This window comes from Pristiophorus japonicus, chromosome 2, assembly GCF_044704955.1.
Source record: "Pristiophorus japonicus isolate sPriJap1 chromosome 2, sPriJap1.hap1, whole genome shotgun sequence".
Lineage (NCBI taxonomy): Eukaryota > Metazoa > Chordata > Chondrichthyes > Pristiophoridae > Pristiophorus > Pristiophorus japonicus.
Genome location: NC_091978.1, coordinates 85817592 through 85842439, shown reverse-complemented (window position 1 = coordinate 85842439; position 24848 = coordinate 85817592). Strand labels below are relative to the sequence as shown.

The 24848-nt window shown below is 43.3% G+C and overlaps 1 protein-coding gene across 1 annotated transcript in view; it reads left to right on the top strand.

The window, feature by feature from the left end:
• LOC139239443 (kinesin-like protein KIF24) overlaps positions 1–24848 on the top strand; it is a 148480-nt gene that overhangs the window by 97320 nt on the left and 26312 nt on the right. The window contains exons 7-11 of the mRNA XM_070868192.1: positions 10851–10972; positions 11743–11848; positions 12592–12663; positions 19372–19481; positions 20592–23147. Coding sequence (XP_070724293.1) covers positions 10851–10972; positions 11743–11848; positions 12592–12663; positions 19372–19481; positions 20592–23147 — 2966 coding nt within the window. The remainder of the gene's footprint in view (positions 1–10850; positions 10973–11742; positions 11849–12591; positions 12664–19371; positions 19482–20591; positions 23148–24848) is intronic.

The window sequence follows — 24848 nt, the reverse complement described above, 5'->3', positions numbered from 1 at the left end:
AGCCTGTCTATGTCCTTTTGCAGATTTTTTGTGTCCTCACACATTACTTTTCCTCCCATCTTTGTATCATCAGCAAACTTGGCTACATTACACTCGGTCCCTTCTTCCAAGTCGTTAATATAGATTGTAAATAGTTGGGGTCCCAGCACTGATCCCTGCGGCACCCCACTAGTTATTGGTTGTCAACCAGAGAATGAACCATTTATCAACTTTCCCTACCACCTTCAAAGATTTGTGAATATGCACCCTGCTCAAATTAGTACCATTTAGATTATACTGCCTCTCCATGCTATTCCTCCCAAAGTGCATCACTTATCTGCATTAAATTACATCTGCCATTTTTCTGTCCATTTCACCAGTTTGTCTATATCCTCCTTGTAATGTATAATAGGCAAGGAGGAGCCCTTAGTTTGGTCACTAAGGTTGAGATTACCTGGGACAAGTGCGGGCAGGTACAGCAGGAGCGGCGAGGTCAGGGCAAAGAATTCCAGAGTTCCTAGAAGGATGTGATCGGGGCCCAGGACAGACGTGAGTTCGGGACCCAGAAGAGGCGAGCCAGCCCACACTGCGATATGTGTGCGTCCTAGGTCCGTGCAGCAGAGCTGGTCTCCAGTCGTCTTGGTTAATCCTTGCCACTGGACCAAGACCTAGCTCTGTCAAGCCTGTGTGGTGGCTGGTGTGCAACGGCCACCACACGTTTAAAAAAAAAAAAAAAAAAATCCACGCACAGGCATCTTCCACCCTTCAACATGTAGTTCGGGACCTGGAATATTAGGTCCTTCATTGAAACATCTGTGAACTCATTCTTTTTTGGCGTGGAAGCAAGTCATCCTCGTTACGAGAGACTGCCGATGATGATGTAATGTATTTGCTTCATGGGTTCTTTGCTCAAGAATTCATAGCAACACATTGCTGTTAAGAACTACTTGGTGTATTAGCAAAGATTTTAACAATCACACTACGCATTACCAGTTTATGCACCAGGCTCACAACCACATGCCTCATCGTGGATCCCCTGAACCCAACTGGCTGGGGTTTTACTGAGTCTTGTGAATATCACGTAATTGGCTAAGCCGCTCTCAACTCAACAGCTCTGCAAAACTATGAGCATGCTCACAGGTGCATACATTACACTCCTGAAACCTTCTATTATCCTGCTCGCTATCTACTGCGTTGCCTAGTTTTGTATCATCTGTAAACTTTGAAATTGTACTCCGTATACCCAAGTTCAGGTCATTTATATATAACTAAGTGTTCTGGAGTTCTCACATGGCGCAGGATGTTCATGCGACAGGCCCCAGCTGTCTCGCCATGTTAGATAACAGTTATTTAAAACTTTTTTTTTAGCTTTAAGGCTATTTAACTGTTTAGCTAACACTAAAACTCTAACCACCAAAAACTGCACTAACCACTACTAAAAACACTAACCAATAAATTAAATACTTACATTAATCACCAAAAATGCTAACCAATAAGCATAATACTTATCTGTAACTTATCCCCTGCATGTGTTTTGACCTGAATGTTAACAAGTATGAAGTAAATTTTTTGATTTACATAAGAAATAGGAGCAGGAGTAGGCCATTTGGCCTCTCGAACTTGCTCCGCCATTTAATAAGATCATGGCTGATCTGATCATGGACTCAGCTCCACTTCCCTGCCTGTTCCCCATAACCCTTTATTCCCTTATCGCTCAAAATTCTGTCTACACCTTAAATATATTCAATAACCCAGCCTCCACAGCTCTCTGGGACAAAGAATTCCACATATTTACAACCCTCTGAGAGAAGAAATTCCTCCTCTTAGTTTTAAATGGGTTGCCCCTTATTTTGAGACTGTGCCCCCTAGTTTTAGTTTCCACTATGAGAAGGAAAAAGCCTCTCTGCATCCACCTTGTCTAGCCCCCTCATTATCTTACATGTTTTGATAAGATCACCTCTCAACCTATCTGCATAAGTCAACCCCCTCATCTCCGGAATCAACCTAGTGAACCTTCTCTGAATGCAAGTATATCCTTCCTTAAATACGGAGACCAAAACTGTACGCAATCATCATCATAGGCAGTCCCTCGAAATCGAGGAAGACTTGTTTCCACTCTAAAAGTGAGTTCTCAGGTGGCTGTACAGTCCAATGCTGGAATTACAGTCTCTGTAACAGGTGCGGCAGACAGTGATTGAAGGAAAGGGTGGGTGAGGAGCCTGGTTTGCCGCCCGCTGCTTCCGCTGTCTGCACTTGATTGCTGCATGCTCTCGGCGACGAGGCTCGAGGTACTCAGCACCCTCCCAGATGCTCTTCCTCCACTTTGGGCGGTCTTGGGCGAGGGATTTCCAGGTGTCAGTGGGGATATTGCACTTTATCAAGGAGGCTTTGATAGTGTCCTTGAAACGTTTCCTCTGCCCACCTGGGGCTCGCTTGTCATGTAGGAGTTCCGAGTAGAGTGTTTGCTTAGGGAGTTTTGTGTCGGGCATGCGGATGATATGGCCCGCCCAACGGAGCTGGTCGAGCGTGGTCCGTGCTTGGATGTTGGCCTGAGCGAGAACACTGATGTTAGTGCGTCTATCCTCCCAGTGGATTTGCAGGATCTTGCGGAGGCAGTGCTGGTGGTACTTCTCCAGCGCTTTGAAATGTCTGCTGTATATAGTCAATGTCCCTGAGCCATATAGGAGGGTGGGTATCATTACTGCCTTGTAGACCATAAGCTTGGTGCCAAATTTGAGGTCCTGGTCTTCAAACACTCTCTTCCTCAGGCGACTGAATGCCATGCTGGCACACTGGAGGCGGTGTTGGACTTTGTCATCGATGTCTGCCCTTGCTGATAGTAGGCTCCCGAGGTATGGAAAATGGTCCACCTTGTGCAAGGCCAGTTGGTGGATTTTGATGATCGGGGGGGGGGGGCAGTGCTGTGTGGCGGGGTCAGGTTAGTGGAGGATCTTTGTCTTACAGATGTTTAGTGTAAGGCCCATGCTTTCGTACGTCTCAGTGAAGGTGTTGATGATGGCTTGGACCTCTGAGTGTGCTCAGACGCAAACGTCGTCCGCATATTGTCGTTCGATGATTGATGGGCCGGCCTTGGATGCAGCCTGGAGGTGGCGAAGGTTGAACGGGTTCCCATTGGTTGTAAAGTTTAGTTCCACTCCAGCGGGGAACTTGTTGAGAGTGAGATGGAGCATTGCAGCAAGGAAGATCGAGAAGAGCGTTGGTGCAATGACGCAGCCTTGCTTGACCCCATTCCGGACGTGAATTGGGTCTGTGGTGGATCCATTGGTCAGACTCACAGCTTGCATGTCATCGTGGAGCAGGCGAAGGATGGCGACGATCTTTTGGGGGGCAGCCAAAACTGAGGAGGACGCTCCATAATCTCTCACGGTGTCAAAGGCCTTTGTGAGGTCAAAGAAGACCATGGTTGGTGCTGTTTCCTGCATTTTTCTTGTTGTTGTCGCGCGGTGAAAATCCTGTCCGTTGTACCCCTTAGTGGACAGAATCTGCATTGTGACTCTGGGAGGAGCTCTTCAGCTGCAGTAAGAAGATGATTGAGGAGGATTCTTGTGATGACTTTCCCAATGGCCGACAGCAGGGAGATTCCTCTGCAGTTGCCGCAGTCGGACCTGTCCCCTTTTTTCAAGCTGGTCACGATTACGGCATCGCTGAGATCTCCTGGCTTGCTCTCCTCCTTCCAGCTAAGAGAGATTAGATCATGCATTCGTTCCAAAAGTGCTTCTCCGCCGTACTTTAGTGCCTCACCGGGGATCCCATCTGCTCCTGATGCCTTGTTGAGCTGATGGATAGAAAATATGTGCAGGAGTAGGCCATTCGGCCCTTTGAGCCTGCACCACCACTCAATAAAATCATGGCTGATCATTCACCTCAGTTCCCCTTTCCTGCTTTCTCTCCATACCCCTTGATCCCTTTAGCCATAAGGGCCATATCTAACTCCCCCTTGAATATATCCAATGAACTGGCATCAACAATTCTCTGCGGTAGGGAATTTCACAGGTTAACAACTCTGAGTGAAGAAGTTTCTCCTCATCTCAGTCCTAAATGGCTTACCCCTTATCCTTAGACTGTGTCCCCTGGTTCTGGACTTCCCCAACATCGGGAACATTCTTCCTGCATCTAACCTGTCCAGTCCCGTCAGAATGTTATATGTTTCTATGCGATCCCCTCTCATCCTTCTAAACTCCAGTGAATACAGGCCCAGTCGATCCAGTCTCTCCTCATATGACAGTCCTGCCATCCCGGGAATCAGTCTGGTGAACCTTCGCTGCACTCCTTCAATAGCAAGAACGTCCTTCCTCAGATTAGAAGACCAAAAGTGAACACAATATTCCAGGTGAGGCCTCACTAAGGCCCTGTACAACTGCGGTAACACCTCCCTGCTCCTATACTCAAATCCCCTAGCTATGAAGACCAACATACCGTTTGCCACCTTCGCCGCCTGCTGAAGCTGCATGTCAACTTTCAGTGACTGATGAACCATGACACCCAGGTCTCGCTGCACCTCCCCTTTTCCTAATCTGTCGCCATTCAGATAATATTCTGCCTTCGTGTTTTTGCCACATAAGTGGATAACCTCACATTTATGCACATTATACTGCATCTGCCATGCGTTTCCCCACTCACCTAACCTGTCCAAGTCACCCTGCAGCCTTTTAGCGTCCTCCTCACAGCTCACACTGCCACCCAGCTTAGTGTCATCTGCAAACTTGGATATATTACACTCAATTCCCTCATCCAAATCATTAACGTACATTGTAAATAGCTGGGGTCCCAGCACTGAGCCCTGCGGTACACCACTCGCCACTGCCTGCCATTCTGAAAAGGACCCACTTATCCCGACTCTCTGCTTCCTGTCTGCCAACCAGTTCTCTATCCACGTCAGTATATTACCCCCAATACCATGTGCTTTAAGTTTGCACACCAATCTCTTGTGTGGGACCTTGTCAAAAGCCTTTTGAAAGTCCAAATACACCACATCCACTGGTTCTCCCTTGTCCACTCTACCAATTACATCCTCAAAAAATTCTAGAAGATTTGTCAAGCATGATTTCCCTTTCATAAATCCATGCTGACTTGAGCCGATCCCGTCACTGCTTTCCAAATGTGCTGCTATTTCATCTTTAATAATTGATTCCAACATTTTCCCCACTACTGATGTCAGGCTAACCAGTCTATAATTACCCGTTTTCTCTCTCCTTAAAAAATGGTGTTACATTAGCTACGCTCCAGTCCATCGGAACCGATCCAGAGTCGATAGACTGTTGGAAAATGATCACCAATGCATCCACTATTTCTAGGGCTACTTCCTTAAGTACTCTGGGATGCAGACTATCAGGCCCCGGGGATTTATCGGCCTTCAATTCCATCAATTTCCCTAACACCATTTCCTGCCTAATAAGGATATCCTTCAGTTCCTCCTTCTCACTAGACCCTCGGTCCCCTAGTATTTCCGGAAGGTTATTTGTGTCTTCCTTCGTGAAGACAGAACCAAAGTACTTGTTTAACTGGTCCGCCATTACTTTGTTCCCCATTATAAATTCACCTGAATCTGACTGCAAGGGACCTATGTTTTCACTAATCTTTTTCTTTTCATATATCTATAGAAGCTTTTGCAGTCAGTTTTTATGTTCCCAGCAAGCTTCCTCTCATACTCTATTTTCCTCCTCCTAATTAAACTCTTTGTCCTCCTCTGCTGTATTACAAAATTCTCCCAGTCCTCAGGTTTGCTGCTTTTTCTGGCCAATTTATATGCCTCTTCCTTGGATTTAACACTATCCTTAATTTCCCTTGTTAGCTACGGTTGAGCCACCTTCCCCGTTTTATTTTAACTCCAGTCAGGGATGTACAATTGTTGAAGTTCATCCAAGTGATTTTTAAATGTTTGCCATTACCTATCCACCGTCAACCTTTTAAGTATCACTCACCAGTCTATTCTAGCCAATTCTCGTCTCATACCATCGAAGTTACCTTTCCTTAAGTTCAGGACCCTAGTCTCTGAATTAACTGTGCCACTCTCCATCTTAATAAAGAATTCTACTATATTATGGTCACTCTTCCCCAAGGGGCCTCGCACAACAACATTGCTAATTAGTCCTTTCTCATTACACATCACCCAGTCTAGGATGGCCAACCTTCTAGTTGGTTCCTCGACATATTGGTCGAGAAAACCATCCCTAATACACTCCAGGAAATCCTCCTCCACCGCATTGTTACCAGTTTGATTAGCCCAATTAATATGTACATTAAAGTTGCCCATGATAACTGCTGTACCTTTATTGCACGCATCCCTAATTTCTTCTTTGATGCTGTCCCTAACCCCACTACTACTGTTTGGTGGTCTGTACACAACTTCCCACTAGTGTTTTCTGCTCTTTGGTATTCCGTAGCTCCACCCATACCGATTCCACATCATCCAAGCTATTGTCCTTCCTTACTATTGCATTAATTTCCTCTTTAACCAGCAACGCCACCCCACCTCCTTTTGCTTTCTGCCTATCCTTCCTAAATGTTGAATACCCTTGGATGTTGAGTTCCCAGCTTTGGTCACCCTGGAGCCATATCTCCGTGATGCCAATTATATCATATTAATTGCTGCCTGTGCAGTTAGGGGAATGAAGAGAAGTGGCAGTGGCAGCTGAATGGATGGACTCAATCTTATCTTACTAATAAGTTACATAAAAAACATTATATTTGTAGTTTGCATTTTATATACCAGGATCATTTAATTATAATCAACTTTTTATGAAGGTTGAAATCTCACACCCAGTATAGGCTGGCTGTGTACATCATATCCGTTAACTGCTATCTGCGCAGTTAATTCGTCCACCTTATTCCGAATACTCCTCTCATTGAGGCACAGAGCCTTCAAGCATGTCTTTTTAACACACTTTGCCCCTTTAGAATTTTGCTGTTATTTGGCCCTTTTTGCTTTTTGCCTTTGATTTCTCTGCCCTCCACTTTGACTTTTCTTCTTTCTATCTTTTGCTTCTGTCCCCATTCTATTTCCCTCTGTCACCCTGCATACGTTCCCATCCCCCTGCCATATTAGTTTAACTCCTCCCCAACAGCACTAGCAAACACTCCCCCTGGGACATTGGTTCCGATCCTGCCCAGGTGCAGACTGTCCGGTTTGTACTGGTCCCACCTCCCCCAGAACCGGTTCCAATGTCCCAGGAACTTGAATCCCTCCCTTCTGCACCACTCCTCAAGCCACGTATTCATCTGCGCTATCCTGCGATTCCTACTCTGACTAGCACGTGACACTGGTATCAATCCTGAGATTACTACTTTTGAGGTCCTACTTTTTAAATTTAGTTCCTAGCTTCCTAAATTCGTCTTGTAGGACCTCATCCCCTTTTTTACCTATATGCACCACGACAACTGGCTGTTTACCCTCCCTCTTCAAAATGTCCTGCACCCGCTCCGAGACATCCTTGACCCTTCCACCAGGGAGGCAACATACCATACTGGAGTCTTGGTTGCGGCCGCAGAAACGTCTATCTATTCCCCTTACAATAGAATCCCCTACCACTAAAGCTCTCCCACTCTTTTTCCTACCCTCCTGTGCAGCAGAGCCACCCACGGTGCCATGAACTTGGCTGCTGCTGCTCTCCCCTGATGAGTCATCCCCCTCACCAGTACCCAAAGTGGTATATCTGTTTTGCAGGTGGATGACCGCAGGGGACCCCTGCACTACTTCCTTCCACTGCTCTTCCTGTTGGTCACCCATTCCCTATCTGGCTGTGTACCCTTTACCTGCTGTGTGGCCAACTCACTAAACATGCTATTCACGTCATTCTCGGCATTGAGGATGCTCCAGAGTAAATCCACCCGCAGCTCCAGTGCCGCAACGCCTCCAATAGTAGATGGTCTTTTCCACCTCATGCAGGGCTTGGGGTTTTGCCCAAGCTGCGGGATGGAGTCGAAGGCACTCGTATTGAAGGCAGAGACTCGGTTAAGGAGATCTTCGAAGTGCTCTTTTCCAGTGGGCCCTGACTGCCTCGGTGTCCTTAATAAGTGCCTTTCCGTTCTTGGCCAGCAGTGGGGTGGGGCCTTCGGTGCTTGGGCCATCGGTGGTCTTGACTGCACTGATGAATCCTTGCATGTAGTGGTTGTTGGCCAGCTGCTGGATCTCCTGTGCTTTCTCCACCCACCATCTATTCTTTAGGTCGCGTATTTTTTGGTGGACCTCGGTGTTCAGCCGCCTGTAAAGCTGCTTTGCTGCTCCCGAATTGGATTGCTGCTTTAAGTTCAGAAATGGATTGCGCTTGCGGCTTATTAGCTCCTGGATCTCCTGGTCGTGCTCGTTAAACCAGTTTTGGTGTTTCCTGGTTGAGTTACCGAGCGTCTCTTCGCAGGCACTGGTTATGGAGGCCTTGAGGGCAGGCCAGGCGCTGTGGGCACTCTGCGTCGCAGGGTCATCGAGGGTCGCCAGTGAGGCGCTGGCTGTATAGGGCTTCTTAACTGGATCTTGGAGTGCCCCAGCGTTGATTTTCCTGCAGCATTGTTTCTGTTGCCGTCGCTGCATTGGGACTATATTGATAATGATGGAGCGGATTAGGCGGTGGTCCGTCCAGCAGTCGTCCGCTCCTGTCATGGCACGGGTGATACGCATGTCCTCGTTCAGACGATGTCACAGTCGAGCAGATGCCAGTGCTTGGAGCGAGGGCATTGCCATGATGCCTTGTACTTGTCCCTCTGATAGAACATGGTGTTGGTGATGACAAGGTTATGTTCTAGGCATTTTGTCAGGACCAGTGTACCATGAGTTGGTTTTCCCTACCCCTTCTCTGCCGATTGCACCTCCCCAGAAATCTGTGTCCTTACCGACTCTGGCATTTAAGTTTCAAAGGAGGATCAGTTTGTCATCCATAGGGACTCGAGACAGGGATTCTTTGAGTCTGGAGTAGAATTCCTCTTTGGTCTCACCTGTTGCTTCGAGTGTTTGGGCGTACGTGCTGATGACTGGCACACTGGCTCTGGGCAAGGGTGAGCCGAAGAGTCATGAGACGTTCGCTTATCCCGCAGGGGGAGTCTGAGACTCTTGGTGTGGCTTCACCAGTACCCTGTACAATTGGAGCCGGACTTCTCTGCTTTTATACTCTATCCCCTTGCAATAAAGGCCAACATTCCATTTGCCTTCCTGATAACTTGCTGTACCTGCATACTATTTGTGTTTCATGCACAAGGACTCCCAGGTCCCCTTGTACTGCAGCACTTTGCAATTTTTCTTCATTTAAATTATAATTTTCTTTTCTATTTTTTTCTGCCAAATTTGGATAACCACATTTTCCCACATTATACTTTTTGCCCACTCACTTAGTCTGTCTATATCGCTTTGCAGATTTTTTGTGTCCTCCTCACAATTTTCTTTCCCACCCATCTTGGCTACATTACACTCGGTCCCTTCATCCAAGTCATTAATATAGATTGTAAATAATTGAGGCCCCAGCACCGATCCCTGTGGCACCTCACTAGTTACTGTTTGCCAACCAGAAAATGACCCATTTATCCCGACTCTCTGTTTTCTGTTAGTTAGCCAATCCTCTATCCATGCTAATATATTACCCCCAACCCTGTGAACTTTTATCTTGTGCAGTAACCTTTTATGTGGCACCTTATCGAATGCCTTCTGGAAATCCAAATACACCACATCCATTGGTTCCCCCTTATCCACCGTGCTCGTTATATCCTCAAAGAACTTCAGCAAATTTGTCAAACATGATTTCCCTTTCATAAGTTCATGCTGACACTGCTTGATTGAATTATGCTTTTCCAGATGTCTTGCTACTGCTTCCTTCATAATGGACTCCAGCATGTTCCCAATGACAGGTGTTAGGCTAACTGGTCTATAGTTTCCAGCTTTCTGTCTGCCTCCTTTTTTTAAATAGGGGCGTTACATTTGCCGTTTTCTAATCCGCTGGGACCGCCCCAGAATCCAGGGAATTTTGGTAGATTACAACCAATGCATCCACTATCTCTGCAGCCACTTCCTTTAAGACTCTAGGATGCAAGCCATCAGGTGTAGGAGACTTGTCCACCTTTAGTCCCATTATTTTACCTAGTACTACTTCTTTAGTGATTGTATTAAGTTCCTCCCTCCCTATAGCCCCTTGATTATCTACTATTGGGATGGTTTTAGTGTCTTTTACCTTGACGACCGATACAAAATATTTGTTCAAAGTCTGTGCTATTTCCCTGTTCCCCATTATTAATTCGCTAGTCTCATCCTCTCAACATTTACTTTAGCTACTCTTTTCCTTTTTATGTACGTGTAGAAACTCTTACTATCTGTTTTTATATTTCGTGCTCTATTACTTTCATAATCTATCTTCCCTCTCATTATTTTTTTAGTCGTTCTTTGCTGGCTTTTAAAATTTTCCCAATCCTCTGGCCTCCCACTAGTCTTGCCCACATTATATGCCCTTGTTTTCAATTTGAAACCATCCCTTATTTCCTTAGCCACGGATAATTATCCCTTCTCTTGCAGTCTTTCCTCCTTGTTGGAATATATTTTTATTGAGAGTTATGAAATATCTCCTTAAATGTCTACCACTGCCCATCAACCGTCCCATACTTTAATCTATTTTCCCAGTCCACTTTAGCCAACTCTGCCTTCATACCTTTGTAGTCTCCTTTGTTTAAGCTTGGGACACTGGTTTGAGATCCAACTTTCTTGCCCTCCAACTGAATTTGAAATTCACTCATTTCTAGAGGATCCTTTACTGGGAGATCGTTTATTAATCCTGTCTCGTTACACAGTACCAGATCTAAGATAGCCTGCTCCCTGGTTGGTTCCGCAACGTACTGTTCAAGGAAACCAAGCCGGATACACTATGATTTCTTTGTTTCAGGTGATTTCTTTGGGCAGTAAAGCACGGAGTACAGGGGCTTCCGGGATAAATAGAGACTCCTCACGTTCACATGCTATTATTCAAATCCAGCTTAAAGACCCAGCTCATACAATTGTTGGAAGGTAACCTTTTCTTCTTTGCATTTCAAAATTTTAAAATCTGATGAGTTGTAAAACATTAATTTAAAGCAAATACATAATTGTTTTTGTATTTTACGAGTATTGTACAAATAATGTGTTTCTTTGATGATATTGTTAATCTGAAGATTATCAGTATTATATGGAAACATCTTTCTGCAAGCTGTAAAGGTTATGGTTAGGATAATGGGAGTATAGTATTGTGAGTTGAGCAAGTGTAACTGGAGCTCAACACTGGATTCAATCGATTATACACAGTAACGATGGCAGCATGCTATCAGAAAAACATGATATTGGAATGATACAAAGCATCGCTATTGTTATAGTACTGGACTAGTACCCAGAGGTTTAGACTTGAAATCCCACACTTGTAAAATTGAATTCAATAAAGCAATAATTTGTGGTCTAGCATCATTTAATTTAAAACAAAATTGCCAGGTTGTCTGAAAACCCATTTGATAATTAGTTTACTAATGTCCTTCAGGTAAGAGGACTTGCTACCACAATCCATGGCAACATGTAACTCCAGTTACACACATTGTGGTTGATTCTTAATGACATCTGAGTTGGTCTAGCAAGCCACCTAGTTATCAGGACAACAAAGGAGGGACAATAAATGTTGTCCACATCCCAAGAACCAACATTAAAAAAAGTTTTCAAGAACACATTAGACTTCACTGCAAAACGGGAATCTTCGTCTCTTGATATTCACAAACAAGTATAACTCCAGTGTCTAATACTGATTTTCTTCCCAGGATTTCTTTCATTGACCTAGCTGGGAGTGAGAGAGCTGTTGATGCCAGAGATTCCGACAAACAAACTAAACTAGAAGGAGCAGAAATAAATCAGAGTCTCTTGGCTGTAAGTTGTTTGTACAGATAATCTGGGCTTTTCTAGAGAATACAATCACCTTTTTAAAAAAAAAAAACAACTAAAATGTACAATTGGCCAGGAGATACACTCTATTGTGGGCTGCACTACAGGGTGGTGTAATGAAGGGGATGATTTTAACTCCCAGAAGGGAAGCCAGAGAAAGATGACCGGCTTCCTGCACGAGAGTCTCAGTGGGAGGCCGTGCCAATTTTAACTGTCTGCCTCATTTGCACCTTGCCAGCCAGTTGTTTGGCTTTTGAGCAGGTCAAAATTGCAGATACTGGAGGCTGCCCGTCACCACTAAGGGTGAGGGATGGAATCAGGACCATGTCGTGGGTGTTAACTGGAGGGGGGGCAGCTGAGACAGACTTTCTATGTGGGGTCCGGAGGATATACAATACCTTATATAGACATCAAGGTGCTCAAAGATCAGCATTGAAATTTGTCATGAAGAGGGTTGTGATTCAAACCTCTTGAATTCTCACCTCCTGTCTAAACAAGAATTCATAGTGTTAATCGGAATTGTTGGGCAGAAAAGATGAGGGCAGGGGAATGGCAGTTTTGTAGCTATTGCATATACAGAATTTACATTGAGGAACAGTGAAATAACATTGTTAATTCAATTGTGAGGAAGATGATCCTGACATGGAACAACATGATATTTCACTTGTATCCATATATGTAGCCCATATTCTACAATAAAATTGTGCTTGTTACTCTTCCTTTTTTAGCTTAAAGAGTGTATTCGAGCTTTGGACCAGGAGCATACTCACACACCCTTTAGGCAAAGCAAGCTTACGCTGGTAAATTGTTTGTTTTCTTATAAGGCTTTATACAGATATTCCTCTTCATAAAATTTAGCATTGCACACCAGTTGAGATTTTTAAACAAGAACTGAAAGTTTCACCAGTGACTGTCCAATCCCATTTTTTCGGAAGCCTTTCAAAATTTATTCACATCTATAGGACTCGCATGCTTTGATATAGCAAGCAGCAATCCTCATGGCTATGAATTTAAGAATGTCAGGTGCATGAAGTAATTGAGGTTTTGGCATACCTTCTGAAGGCCATTTTGAGGTGGTAAGTTTAGCAGTGGCAGGACAAAAAATAGCTCTAGGGGTAGAACTTTACGTGATGGTAATTCGTGATGGTAATGCATATCAGCAATTCTTAAATTGAATAAATTGTGAAAGGCTTTCCGAAAGGCATAGTTACCTCTGCAGTTCACTAAGAATTCATCCTCGCCCCCTTCCTGCTCATCTATATCTTATGTCGCTTCATTCATAAGTAAGAGGCCAACGTTCAGATGTATGATCATACCTACTCCCCTAAAGACCATGACTGCCTTTCTGCTATCGGGCTGCCTGTTGACATTATGTTGTGGATGAACCAAAATTTGCTCCAATTGAACATTACAAAGCCCAAAGCCATGGTTTTCAACCACTGCCAAAAGCTCCACATGGTTCCACAGACCCCTTCTTTCATCAAGTCTTTGTTTAGACAAGGCACAACTTCAGCATTCTCTTCAACCCAGAGTTCTGTTTCAAACTCCATATGCTATCCATCTCTAAGACATCTTTTGTAACATTGTCTGCCACCATCCCCAACTTAACTCCATTCTCAGTAAAATCTTTATCCACACCCTCATCACCTCTGGACTCGATTTCCCCAATGCTTTCTTTGCCAGTTTTCTCTCCATAAGGTCCAAAACACTGCTGCCTACATCATGTCCTTCACTAAGCCTTCTTTACCCAACACCCCATCCTCACTGATCTACATTGGCTACCTCTCTCCAAACAAACCAAAATCCTGTCCTTATCTACAAATTCCTCCAGGACGTTGCTCCATCCTACTCAACTTCCACAACATTCTCGAGGCTTGCGTTGCCTCCTGTGTCCTTCAGGCTTCTGACTCTGGCCTCCTGTGCATTTTCTCCTCTCCCTGCTCGACTTTTGGTGACAGTCTTCAGATGTGTCACTTTTACTCTTTAGACCTCCTTTTATAAACCCCTCAACCTTTCTGTCTCTCTCCCTGCATTTAAGATGCCCGATTAGTCACCATAGCTCCATAGATACCAGAAAATTTGACATTTATGTCTGCTGACTATTCCACATGTGACAGAGCAGAAGAATGGGAGTCAGAGAGAGGATTGGGAGACTGGGAGCCAGATAAAAGCAACCCGTGGTGGAGAAGCCAAAAAAGATAGGAGTGTGGAATTGAGCCTGGAGCAGATAAATGCACTCTGCTGAGTGAGATACAGTACCATTCATTGCAATGACTTATGTATAAGATGATACTTCTGTCCCCTCATACATTGTCAACCCCAACAATGACCTAAATATATATGCAAGTGTGTATGTAGTGATGGGCTTAAAGGAGCAGTAATCTTATAAACAGCTGATCAAAAAATCTTCTTGTACTTCATTACTTGAATGATTTTAGACTGCATAGAAACATAGAAAATAGGTGCAGGAGTAGGCCATTCGGCCCTTCGAGCCTGCAACACCATTCAATATGATCATGGCTGATCATGCAACTTCAGTACCCCATTCCTGCTTTCTCTCCATACCCCTTGACCCCTTTAGCTGTAAGGGCCACTTCTAACTCCCTTTTGAATATATCTCACGAACTGGCCTCAACAACTTTCTGTGGTAGGGAATTCCACAGATTCACAATTCTCTTGAGTGAAAATGTTTCTCCTCAGCTTGGTCCTAAATGGCTTACCCCTTATCCTTAGACTGTTACCCCTGGTTCTGGACTTCATCAACGTCGGGAACATTCTTCCTGCATCTAACCTCTCCAATCCCGTCAGAATTTTATATGTTTCTCTGAGATCCCCTCTCATTCTTCTAAATTCCAGTGAATATAAGCCTATTCGATGCAGTCTTTCTTCATATGTCAGTCCTGCCATCCCGGGAATCAGTCTGGTGAATCTTCGCTGCACTCCCTCAATAGCAAGAATGTCCTTCTTGCCAAAACTGTACATAATATTCAAGGTGTGGCCTCACCAAGGCCCTGTACAGCTGCAGTAAGACCTCCCTGCTCCTATACGCAATTCTTCTTGCTATGAAGGCCAACATGCCATTTGCCTTCTTCACCGCCTGCTGTACCTGCACGCCAACTTTCAATGACTGATGTACCATGACACCCAGGTCTTGTTGCATCTCCCCTTTTCCTAATCTGCCGCCATTCAGATAATATTCTGCCTTTGTGTTTTGCCACCAAAGTGGATAACCTCACACTTATCCACATTATACTGCATCTGCCATGCATTTGCCCACTCGCCTAACCTGTCCAAGTCAGTCTGCGGCATTTTAGCATCCTCCTCACAGCTCACACTGCCACCCAGCTTAGTGTCATCTGCAAACTTGGAGATATTACATTCAATTCCTTCGTCTAAATCATTAATGTATATTGTAAATAGCTGGGGACCCAGCACTGAACCTTGTGGTACCCCACTAGTCACTGCCTGCCATTCTGAAAAGGACCCGTTTATTCCTACTCTTTGCTTCCTGTCTGCCAATCAGTTCTCAATCCTCGTCAATACATTACCCCCAATACCATATGCTTTAATTTTGCACACTAATCTCTTGTGTGGGACCTTGTCAAAAGCCTTTTGAAAGTCCAAATACACCACATCCACTGGTTCTCCCTTGTCCACTCTGTCTTCACAAAGGAAGACACAAATAACCTTCCGGAAATACTAGGAGACCGAGGGTCTAGTGAGAAGGAGGAAATGAAGGAAATCCTTATTATGCGGGAAATTGTGTTAGGGAAATTGATGGGTTGAAAGCCGATAAATCCCCAGCGCCTGATAGTCTGCATCCCAGAGTATTTAAGGAAGTGGACCTAGAAATAGTGGATGCATTGGTGATCATTTTCCAACAGACTCTGGATCAGTTCCTACAGACTGGAGGGTAGCTAATGTAACACCACTTTTTAAGAAAGGAGGGAGGAGAAAACGGGTAATTATAGACCGATTAGCCTGACATCAGTAGTGGGGAAAATGTTGGAATCAATTATTAAAGATAAAATGGCAGCGCATTTGGAAAGCACTGACAGGATCGGTCCAAGTTAGCATGAATTTATGAAAGGGATATCATGCTTGACAAATCTTCTAGAATTTTTTGAGGATGCAACTGGTAGTGTGGACAAGGGAGAACCAGTGGATATGGTGTATTTGGACTTTCAAAAGGCTTTTGACAAGGTCCCACACAAGAGATTGGTGTGCAAAATTAAAGTACCTGGTATTGGGGGTAATATACTGACATGGATAGAGAACTGGTTGGCAGACAGGAAATAGAGTTGGGATAAATGGGTCCTTTTCAGAATGGCAGGCAGTGACTAGTGGGGTGCTGCAAGGCTCAGTGCTGGGACCCCAGCTATTTACAGTATACATTAATGATTTAGATGAAGGAATTGAGTGTAATATCTCCAAGTTTGCAGATGACACTAAGCTGGGTGACGTTGTGAGCTGTGAGGAGGACGCTAAGAGGCTGCAGGGTGACGTGGACAGGTTAGGTGAGTGGGTAAATGCATGGCAGATGCAGTATAATGTGGATAAGTGTGAGGTTATCCACTTTGGTGGCAAAAACACGAAGACAGAATATTATCTGAATGGCGGCAGATTAGGAAAAGGGGAAGTGCAACGAGACCTGGGTGTCATGGTACATCGGTCATTGAAAGTTGGCATGCAGGTACAGCAGGCAGTGAAGAAGGCATAGCTAGGGGATTTGAGTATAGGAGCAGGGAGGTCTTACTGCAGTTGTACAGGGCCTTAGTGAGGCCTCACTTGGAATATTGTGTTCCATTTTGATCCCCTAATCTGAGAAAGGACCTTCTTGCTATTGAGGGAGTGCAGCGAAAGTTCACCAGACTGATTCCTGGGATGGCAGGACTGACATATGAGGAGAGACTGGATCGACTGGGCCTGTATTCACTGGAGTTTAGAAGGATAAGGGGGGATCTCATAGAAACATATAAAATTCTGACGGGACTGGACAGGTTAGATGCAGGAAGAATGTTCCCGATGTTGGGGAAGTCCAGAACCAGGGAACATAGTCTAAGGATAAGGGGTAAGCCATTTAGGACTGAGATGAGGAGAAACTTCTTCACTCAAGAGAGTTGTTAACCTGTGGAATTCCCTACCGCAGAGAGTTGTTGATGCCAGTTCATTGGATATTTTCAAAAGGGAGTTAGATATGGCCCTTATGGTTAAAGGGATCAAGGAGTATGGAGAGAAAGCAGGAAAGGGGCACTGAGGGGAATGATCAGCTATGATCTTATTGAGTGGTGGTGCAGGCTCAAAGTACTGAATGGCCTACTCCTGCACCTATTTTTCTATGTTACTAGTTACATCCTCAAAAAATTCTAGAAGATTTGTCAAGCATGATTTCCCTTTCATAAATCCATGTTGACTTGGACCGATCCTGTCACTGCTTTCCAAATGCGCTGTTATTACATCTTTAATAATTGATTCCAACATTTCCCCCACTGCCGATGTCAGGCTAACCGGTCTATAATTCCCTGTTTTCTCTCTCCCTTTTTAAAAATGTGGTGTTACATTAGCTACTCTCCAATACATAGGAACTGATCCAGAGTCTATAGAATGTTGGAAAATGATCACCAATGCATCCACTATTTCTAGGGCCACTTCCTTAAATACTCTGGGATGCAAACTATCAGGGCCTGGGGATTTATCGGCCTTCAATTCCATCAATTTCCCTAACACAATTTCCTGACTAATAAGGATTTCCTTCAGTTCCTCCTTCTCACTAGACCCTCGGTCCCCTAGTATTTCCGGAAGGTTATATGTGTCTTCCTTCGTGAAGACAGAACCAAAGTATTTGTTCAATTGGTCTACCATTTCTTTGTTCCCCATTATAAATTCACCTGATTCTGACTGCAAGAAATTTGTCTTCACTAATCTTTTTCTGTTCACATATCTATAGAAGCTTTTGCAGTCAGTTTTTATGTTCCCTTCAAACTTACTCTCATACTCTATTTTCCCCCTCCTAATTAAACCCTCTGTCCTCTGCTGAATTCTAAATTTCTCCCAGTCCTCAGGTTTGCTGCTTTTTCTGGCCAATTTATATGCCCCTTCCTTGGATTTAACACTATCTCTAATTTCCCTTGTTAGCCACGGTTGAGCCACCTTCCCTGTTTTATTTTTATGCCAGACAGGGATGTACAATTGTTGAAGTTCATCCATGTGATCTTTAAATGTCTGCTTTTGCCGATCCACCGTCAACCCTTTAAGTATCATTCGCCAGTCTATCCTAGCCAATCCACATCTCATATCATCGAAGTTACCTTTCTTTAAGTTCAGGATTAACTGTCACTCTCCATCTTAATGAAGAATTCTACCATATTATGATCACTCTTCCCCAAGGGCCTCGCACAACAAGATTGCTAATTAATCCTCTCTCATTACACAACACCCAGTCTAGGATGGCCAGCTCTCTAGTTGGTTCCTTGACATATTGGTCTTGAAAACCATCTGTTATACACTCCAGGAAATCCTCCTCCACCATATTGCTGCTAATTTGGTTAGCCCAATCTATATGTAGATTAAAGTCACCCATGATAACTGCTGTACCTTTATTGCATGCATCCCTGATTTCCTGTTCGATGCCATCCCCAACCTCACTATATTACTGTTTGGTGGTCTACTCAACTCCCATTAGCGTTTTCTGCCCTTTGGTGTTCCGCAGCTCTACCCATACAGATTCTACATCATCCAAGCTAATGTCCTTCCTTACTATTGTGTTAATCTCCTCTTTAACCAGCAACGCTACCCCTTTCCTTTCTGTCTGTCCTTCCTGAATATTGAATGCCCCTGGATGTTGAGATCCCAGCCTTGATCACCCTGGAGCCATGTCTCCGTAATCCCAATTACATCATATCCGTTAACAGCTGTCTGCGCAGTTAATTCATCCACCTTATTACGAATGCTCCTTGCATTGAGACACAGCCTTTAGGCTTGTTTTTTTTTTAACACTCTTTGTCCTTTTAGAATTACGTTGTAATGTGGCCCTTTTTGATTTTTGCCTTTGATTTATCTGCCCTCCACTTTTACTTATCTCCTTTCTACCTTTTGCTTCTGCCCCCATCTTACTTATCTCTGTCTCCCTGTATAGATTCCCATCCCCCTGCTATATTAGTTTAAACCCTCCCCAACAGCACTAGCAAATACTTTCCTTAGGACATCGGTTCCCGTCCTGCCCAGGTGCAGACCGTCCGGTTTATACTGGTCTCTCCTCCCCCAGAACCGGTTCCAATGTTCCAGGAATTTGAATCCCTCCCTCTTGCACCATTCCTCAAGCCACCTATTTATCTTAACTATCCTGCTATTTCTACTCTGACTAGCACGTGACACTGGTAGCAATCCTGAGATTTCTGCCTTTGAGGTCCTACTTTTTAATTGCAATTGCACTTCGCTTAATCATATTTTTTTCTAATGGTAAATACAAAAATTTAGTTGTCCCTAAACATATGTATGCATTTTTTAAGGTATTGAAAGACTCATTTATTGGGAATTCTAAGACCTGTATGATCGCTAATATTTCACCTAGCCACATAGCCACAGAACACACCCTGAACACTTTGCGCTATGCAGACAGGTGAGCAGCAAATTGCAAATTCTTTTACTACACCTGTTGTATTAAGATGAAGGGAAAATTGCACAAAGGAAACTGTGGGATAGTGGCTTAATTGTAACTTCTCAAAAAGCTTTTACTGAGGTTAGGGCTGATGTCACATGGTTCTTCTTCACACAAAGAGTGATCCAACACATAGAATTGACTTCCAGGTAATGTAGTGGAGGTGACAACCCTGGAATATTTTAAGAAACAGTTGGATGCTGTGATTGGGCAAGATTTGAATCTAGGTACCAGAAGTAAAAGGTTATGTGCAAACTCATCTTGGGAGTATGTTTATCCTGGCTGGGGAGTCCAGAACTAGAGGTCATAGTCTCAGAATAAGGGTTGGCCATTTAGGACTGAGATGAGGAGAAATTTCTTTATTCAAAGAGTTGTGAATCTTTGGAATTCTCTACCCCAGCATGCTGTGGATGCTCAGTCGTTGAGTATATTCAAGACAGAGATCAATAAATTTTTGGATATTAAGGAAATCAAAGGATATATGGATAGTGCGGGAAGGTGGAGTTGAGGTAGAAGATCAGCCATGATCTTATTGAATGGCGGAGCAGGCTCGAAGGTCCAAATAACCTATTGCTGCTCCTATTTCTTGTGTTCTTATATGCCACCCAGTATCTTGATTTAATAATGTATAAAATTAAGACATGGTTAAAATTCTAGGACTGTTTTTCTCTCTCTTGGGCTTTCTGACTAGTGTCTTGTAGTACTCGCAGAAAGAGACATGGTCATCTGGATAGCTGTGCCTAATGACTTAGCAAGTTTATCCAGTGCATAGCTAGCTAGCCATAGTTAGTGCTGAGTTAGCTGGTCTCAGCAGGGATAGTGGTGCAGGGCTATTGGTGCCCCTGGGTTAGAGAAGGGAAATTGGCCAGTTCAAGAAATAAATAAAACACCCTGAATAAGAGGAATAAATTAAATCTTCATGGAAGATGATATTTTGCTTACTTTTACATTTTTTATGTATTTAATGTTTTGAAAGCTTTAGAATTAGATAGATTTATTGAATCTTTTCTTTTGCTTTTTTTAAAATTAGCATCATAGCTTTTCAGCTAATTTGACTGTTAACATTTTCAGGGTAAAAGAATTAAAGAGAGGAGCCAAAACATCCAGCCCAATTATTACTAGATGTCAAGGAGTTAGAAGTCCATCTCCAAAACGTACCAAAGAAACACCTTGTAAAACATGGGGAGAAAAATCAGTGGTGAAAATGATGAAGCTGAGAATTCAACAATCTCATTGTGCAGCTGAAAATACAATGCAGCCTAAATCATCATCAGTTTATCATCCTCCCAGTGTTCTTCTTTGTTCCATACCAAAAATAGTCAATAAAAATGGCCTTTCCCGGTCCAGCTCAAAGGATATGTTACTTAGTCACACTACACCCATTAAGGGAAAGTTTAAGAAAGGATCCTTAGATGTCGACAAGAATACAAAGGATGGGGGTCCAACTGATAAGAGAATTACTAAAGAGGGTTTACTGAATAACTCTAAATCTGAAGCATCTAGAAGAATGCAGTGTGGACACAGGAATAATCTGATTCCAGAAAATCAATTTAGTGTAACTAGAAATGTGAAAGTTCAAGCAGTTTATCCCATTCAAAAAGAAATCATTTCAAGAAACAGGCTTCACTTTACTGAACAAGTAACAAAAAATTATTCACCCAATAAAGAAAATAATGCTGAAAGTTTTGAAAGTGACTGTCACAAGAATCCAGAGGCAACAGTGAACATGCATTTTCTGCAAAAGGAACGGGAAAGACACTTGCGTATTTATCATCAGCAACTCCAACAATATCAGCAGCCACCATTGCTGCAGAAGAAACTTCGCTATCAACCCTTGAAGGAGCTTTTCAGGCAATTCTATCAACCTAAAATTGGAATGACTGATGAGAAAAATGAGTACATTTCCTCACTGCAGAGTACTGTCCAAATGTTGTATGATCAGAATGAATGCCGTAGTAGTTGTGATTCATTTTCTGATTGCCAAAGCACGAATGATAAACAAAATCAGACCGATGGTAATCAAGATTTCTTCTGTGAAGTGGCAGCGGGTGAAGGAAGTGGAAGAAAGAATATTCAAGAATTCCTGTTTTTTCAAGATCAAAGTATTAGCCCAAGGGCAGAAGACAGCAATGAAAACAGTTCACTGTGGAGTACAGAAGAAGATTGCGTTGTCACCCATTCATCGGGAGATAACCCCACAGAAACATCCTATTCACAAAACAATATTGATAGTGGTCAAGAGAACATAAATCATTTATCACCTGACTCCAAAAAAACTCCACGGAATAAAAAGCAACAGTGTTTTTCAACTTATCACCAAGATGACAATGTTGCTATTTCACAGCATTCATTAATGCACAGTAATTTGTCTCTTGCTATAGATTTAAAAGCTACTGAAGCTGGAGATACCACTTTGTTTCAATCTAGCAGAAATATTGATGCCCATTTGAACTCACAATCTTCAATAAAAGGGATAACTGAAGATGAGCAGGTATGTAATGCAATTACGACCACTGACTGCATTTCTGAAGATTTAGTGATTGTTTCAGATAACCTTCTTTCCATGGAGAGGTCATTCTCAAAATTTGCACTTCCTGCTGATGAAGGAATGACAATCTCATGCAACCACCACTTTGCTGAGATGGAGGTTTCACCAGCTGATCCCTGTAACGAAGTTGAGGTTTCATCACCACCAACCATTCAGTTTGGAAACTGGGTGACTGTATCACATAACTATCTTGATAAAAATCAGAGTTTTTCACCAGATTCATTCCTCGATAATAAACAGCCTTGTCACAATCAAGAACTTATTTTGAATGATGGAATTAAAGTGCAGATGGCTGCACAAGATGAAAATGACCACTGTTCAAATATTAACTATGTAAACTCTTCTTATAAAGACCTCAACATTTTAACACCAACTTTGTCAACTAATGAAAGTTTAGGTTTTCAAATTCCATCGGTGCAAGACCCGAAGCATGAAGCATCACCTGGTGCCTCACTATGTGGGAGTCTGCTCTCCAAAGATATTAGCCAGACAAGCGTATGTAACGATTACAAACCAGGAATTAAGTGCTTTAAAAGTGAGCTTTATGACGCTGGCACTGAAGAAACTGAAATAAATTCTTTAATTTTACGCTTGCATTGTGGTGTAGCTTCCTCTGCTGGGGACAAAGCCATGGCATATCAATATTGTTCAGGTGCTGGAGAACAAAGCACTACAGCTTCATATTTTAACCAAATTCAGGATATCATTTCCACCCCAACAATTTCAAATAGCAAAACAACAGAACCGAGTGTGGATATTAAAGAATCACAGCAACAAACAAAAGGTTTGGTATCTGAAAGCAGTACTGAAGTGACCCTTAATAACTGTCATAATGAATATGAATTACAACTTCGGTGCAAGTCCAATCATAAGAATTTGATCGGCATATTTAAAGAAAAATTACTTCAGAATACTTCTGTTCAGTTAAGCCATCTTAATGCAGAGCAAGATTCAATTCCTACTACCAAAGAGTCTGTCAACCATAATAAAAACAATAACGAAGCAACAAGTCCTCAGGCAGATGGTAGTCAATCTGGAGGTTTACTAGTCCAGCACCTAGAGGCAATGGGAAAAGTGCAGTAAGTATGAAAATAAGTAAACTTTTAAATTGATATTTTCTTCCTTATTTAAAAGTCAAGATACCCTGTAATGGGCTCAATTTTGGCCCACCTCTTTTTTCGGCGCACTTAACGGCGATGTGGCGCTTTTCTCTGTTCAGAAGTGCGCCGAAAAAATTCCTCTCCACTTTGGTCGCTGTCCGGCCTCTCCCCAGTCATCGCACAGCGTGGCCAGTCGAGTCGGGGGTGGAGCCATCATCCTGCGCTGAAAACAGTGCTGGGACGACGACACATGCGCATTGGAGTTGGGATGTCCGTGCATGCGCAGTTGCGCCGAAATTTGGCAATCGGACACTTTTAAAAAGAATAGTAGCTGCTTGCGTTTTGCTGTCCGGTGAGTTTGCTTCCTGCAGCGTGTGTGTGCTCCGATGTCGACAGTTCCCGCCCCTATCCCTGGCTGAGTGGTCTCCCAGTCGTCCCCCACCTATCCCAGGCCGAGTGGCCTCCCGCACCAGCCAGCCCACTGTTGAAGTAGCTGCTTGTGTTTTTCCCTCGCTGCAGCCTGTTGCAGCCTATCCGGTGAGTTTGCTTTCTGCAGCCTGTGTGTGCTCCGATGTCGCCAGTTCCCGCCCCTATCCCTGGCCGAGTAGTCTCCCGGTCGTCCTGAACCTATCCCAGACCGAGTGGCCTCCCGCACCAGCCGTCCCGCTACCTTCCTGGGCTGAGTTTTCAGATGAAGGTAAGACTTAGTTCTATTTTTTATTTATTATTGAATGCTTATTACTTCTTGTGCTTTGTTTAGTGCTTTGTAAGTCTTGGTGCTTTAGGTAGGCCAAATGGCCTCCGATGTATCTATCTGCACTGATTTCTTAACTCTCCAAGGGTTTTCTGAGGTGGCCACATACGCTGGCCTAAGTAGATTTGGAGTAACTATTAGCTGGCCAAAGTGGCTGGTAACGCCCCCGTTTGAGAAAAACTAAACTAAACTAAAAAAATCGTAACTAACTCGCTTACACTACCGCAAATTGAATATGCAAAATGTGGATTTTTAAGATACGCCAGAAAAATCAAGTTACTCCAAAAAAAAATGGAGCAACTCTATCTCTACTATCAATATTTACTATAAATCTGGATGGCTGCTAACTAAGCCAATAATATAATTCCTGTTATTTGTGGCACGCATACAGATGAATTAATCTGTGCAAAATGTATGTGTAGCAGGTTTTCACCCACCTTATTAAAGACACCTCTCAGCAATCTTTGACATTTCTTTTCAAAGCTAGTAGTTTCTAGACTAGGAAGAGCAGGCAGTGTGAATCCTGTACACTATAAATCCATTTGATTTTTGGCTCTTCACAATATACTGTTTTTTTGTAAAGGATCACATCAACCATTTGATTATTAGCGCATCCAGAGAAATTACGGTCTGCCTGGGTCAACATTTTTCTAAAAAAGTTTTCAGATTGCCAATGGATGAAATTCTTTCTGCCAGTGATTTTAGCAAAAATACTGTTTTATACTTGTGTCAAAGCAAAATAAGAGGCACAAAGGTAGATGGTGGAGCAGTCAACCATGAAATAAACCCAAGAAAGAAATCTTTTCATAGTTTTTTGGTGCGTTAAATCAACCTCTACCTTTACCACTAGCAACGTTTATATGGACATGATTTATGTTCAGTGTTAGTTAGGCAGTAACTATGTAAATGGAAGTATAAGGAGGAAG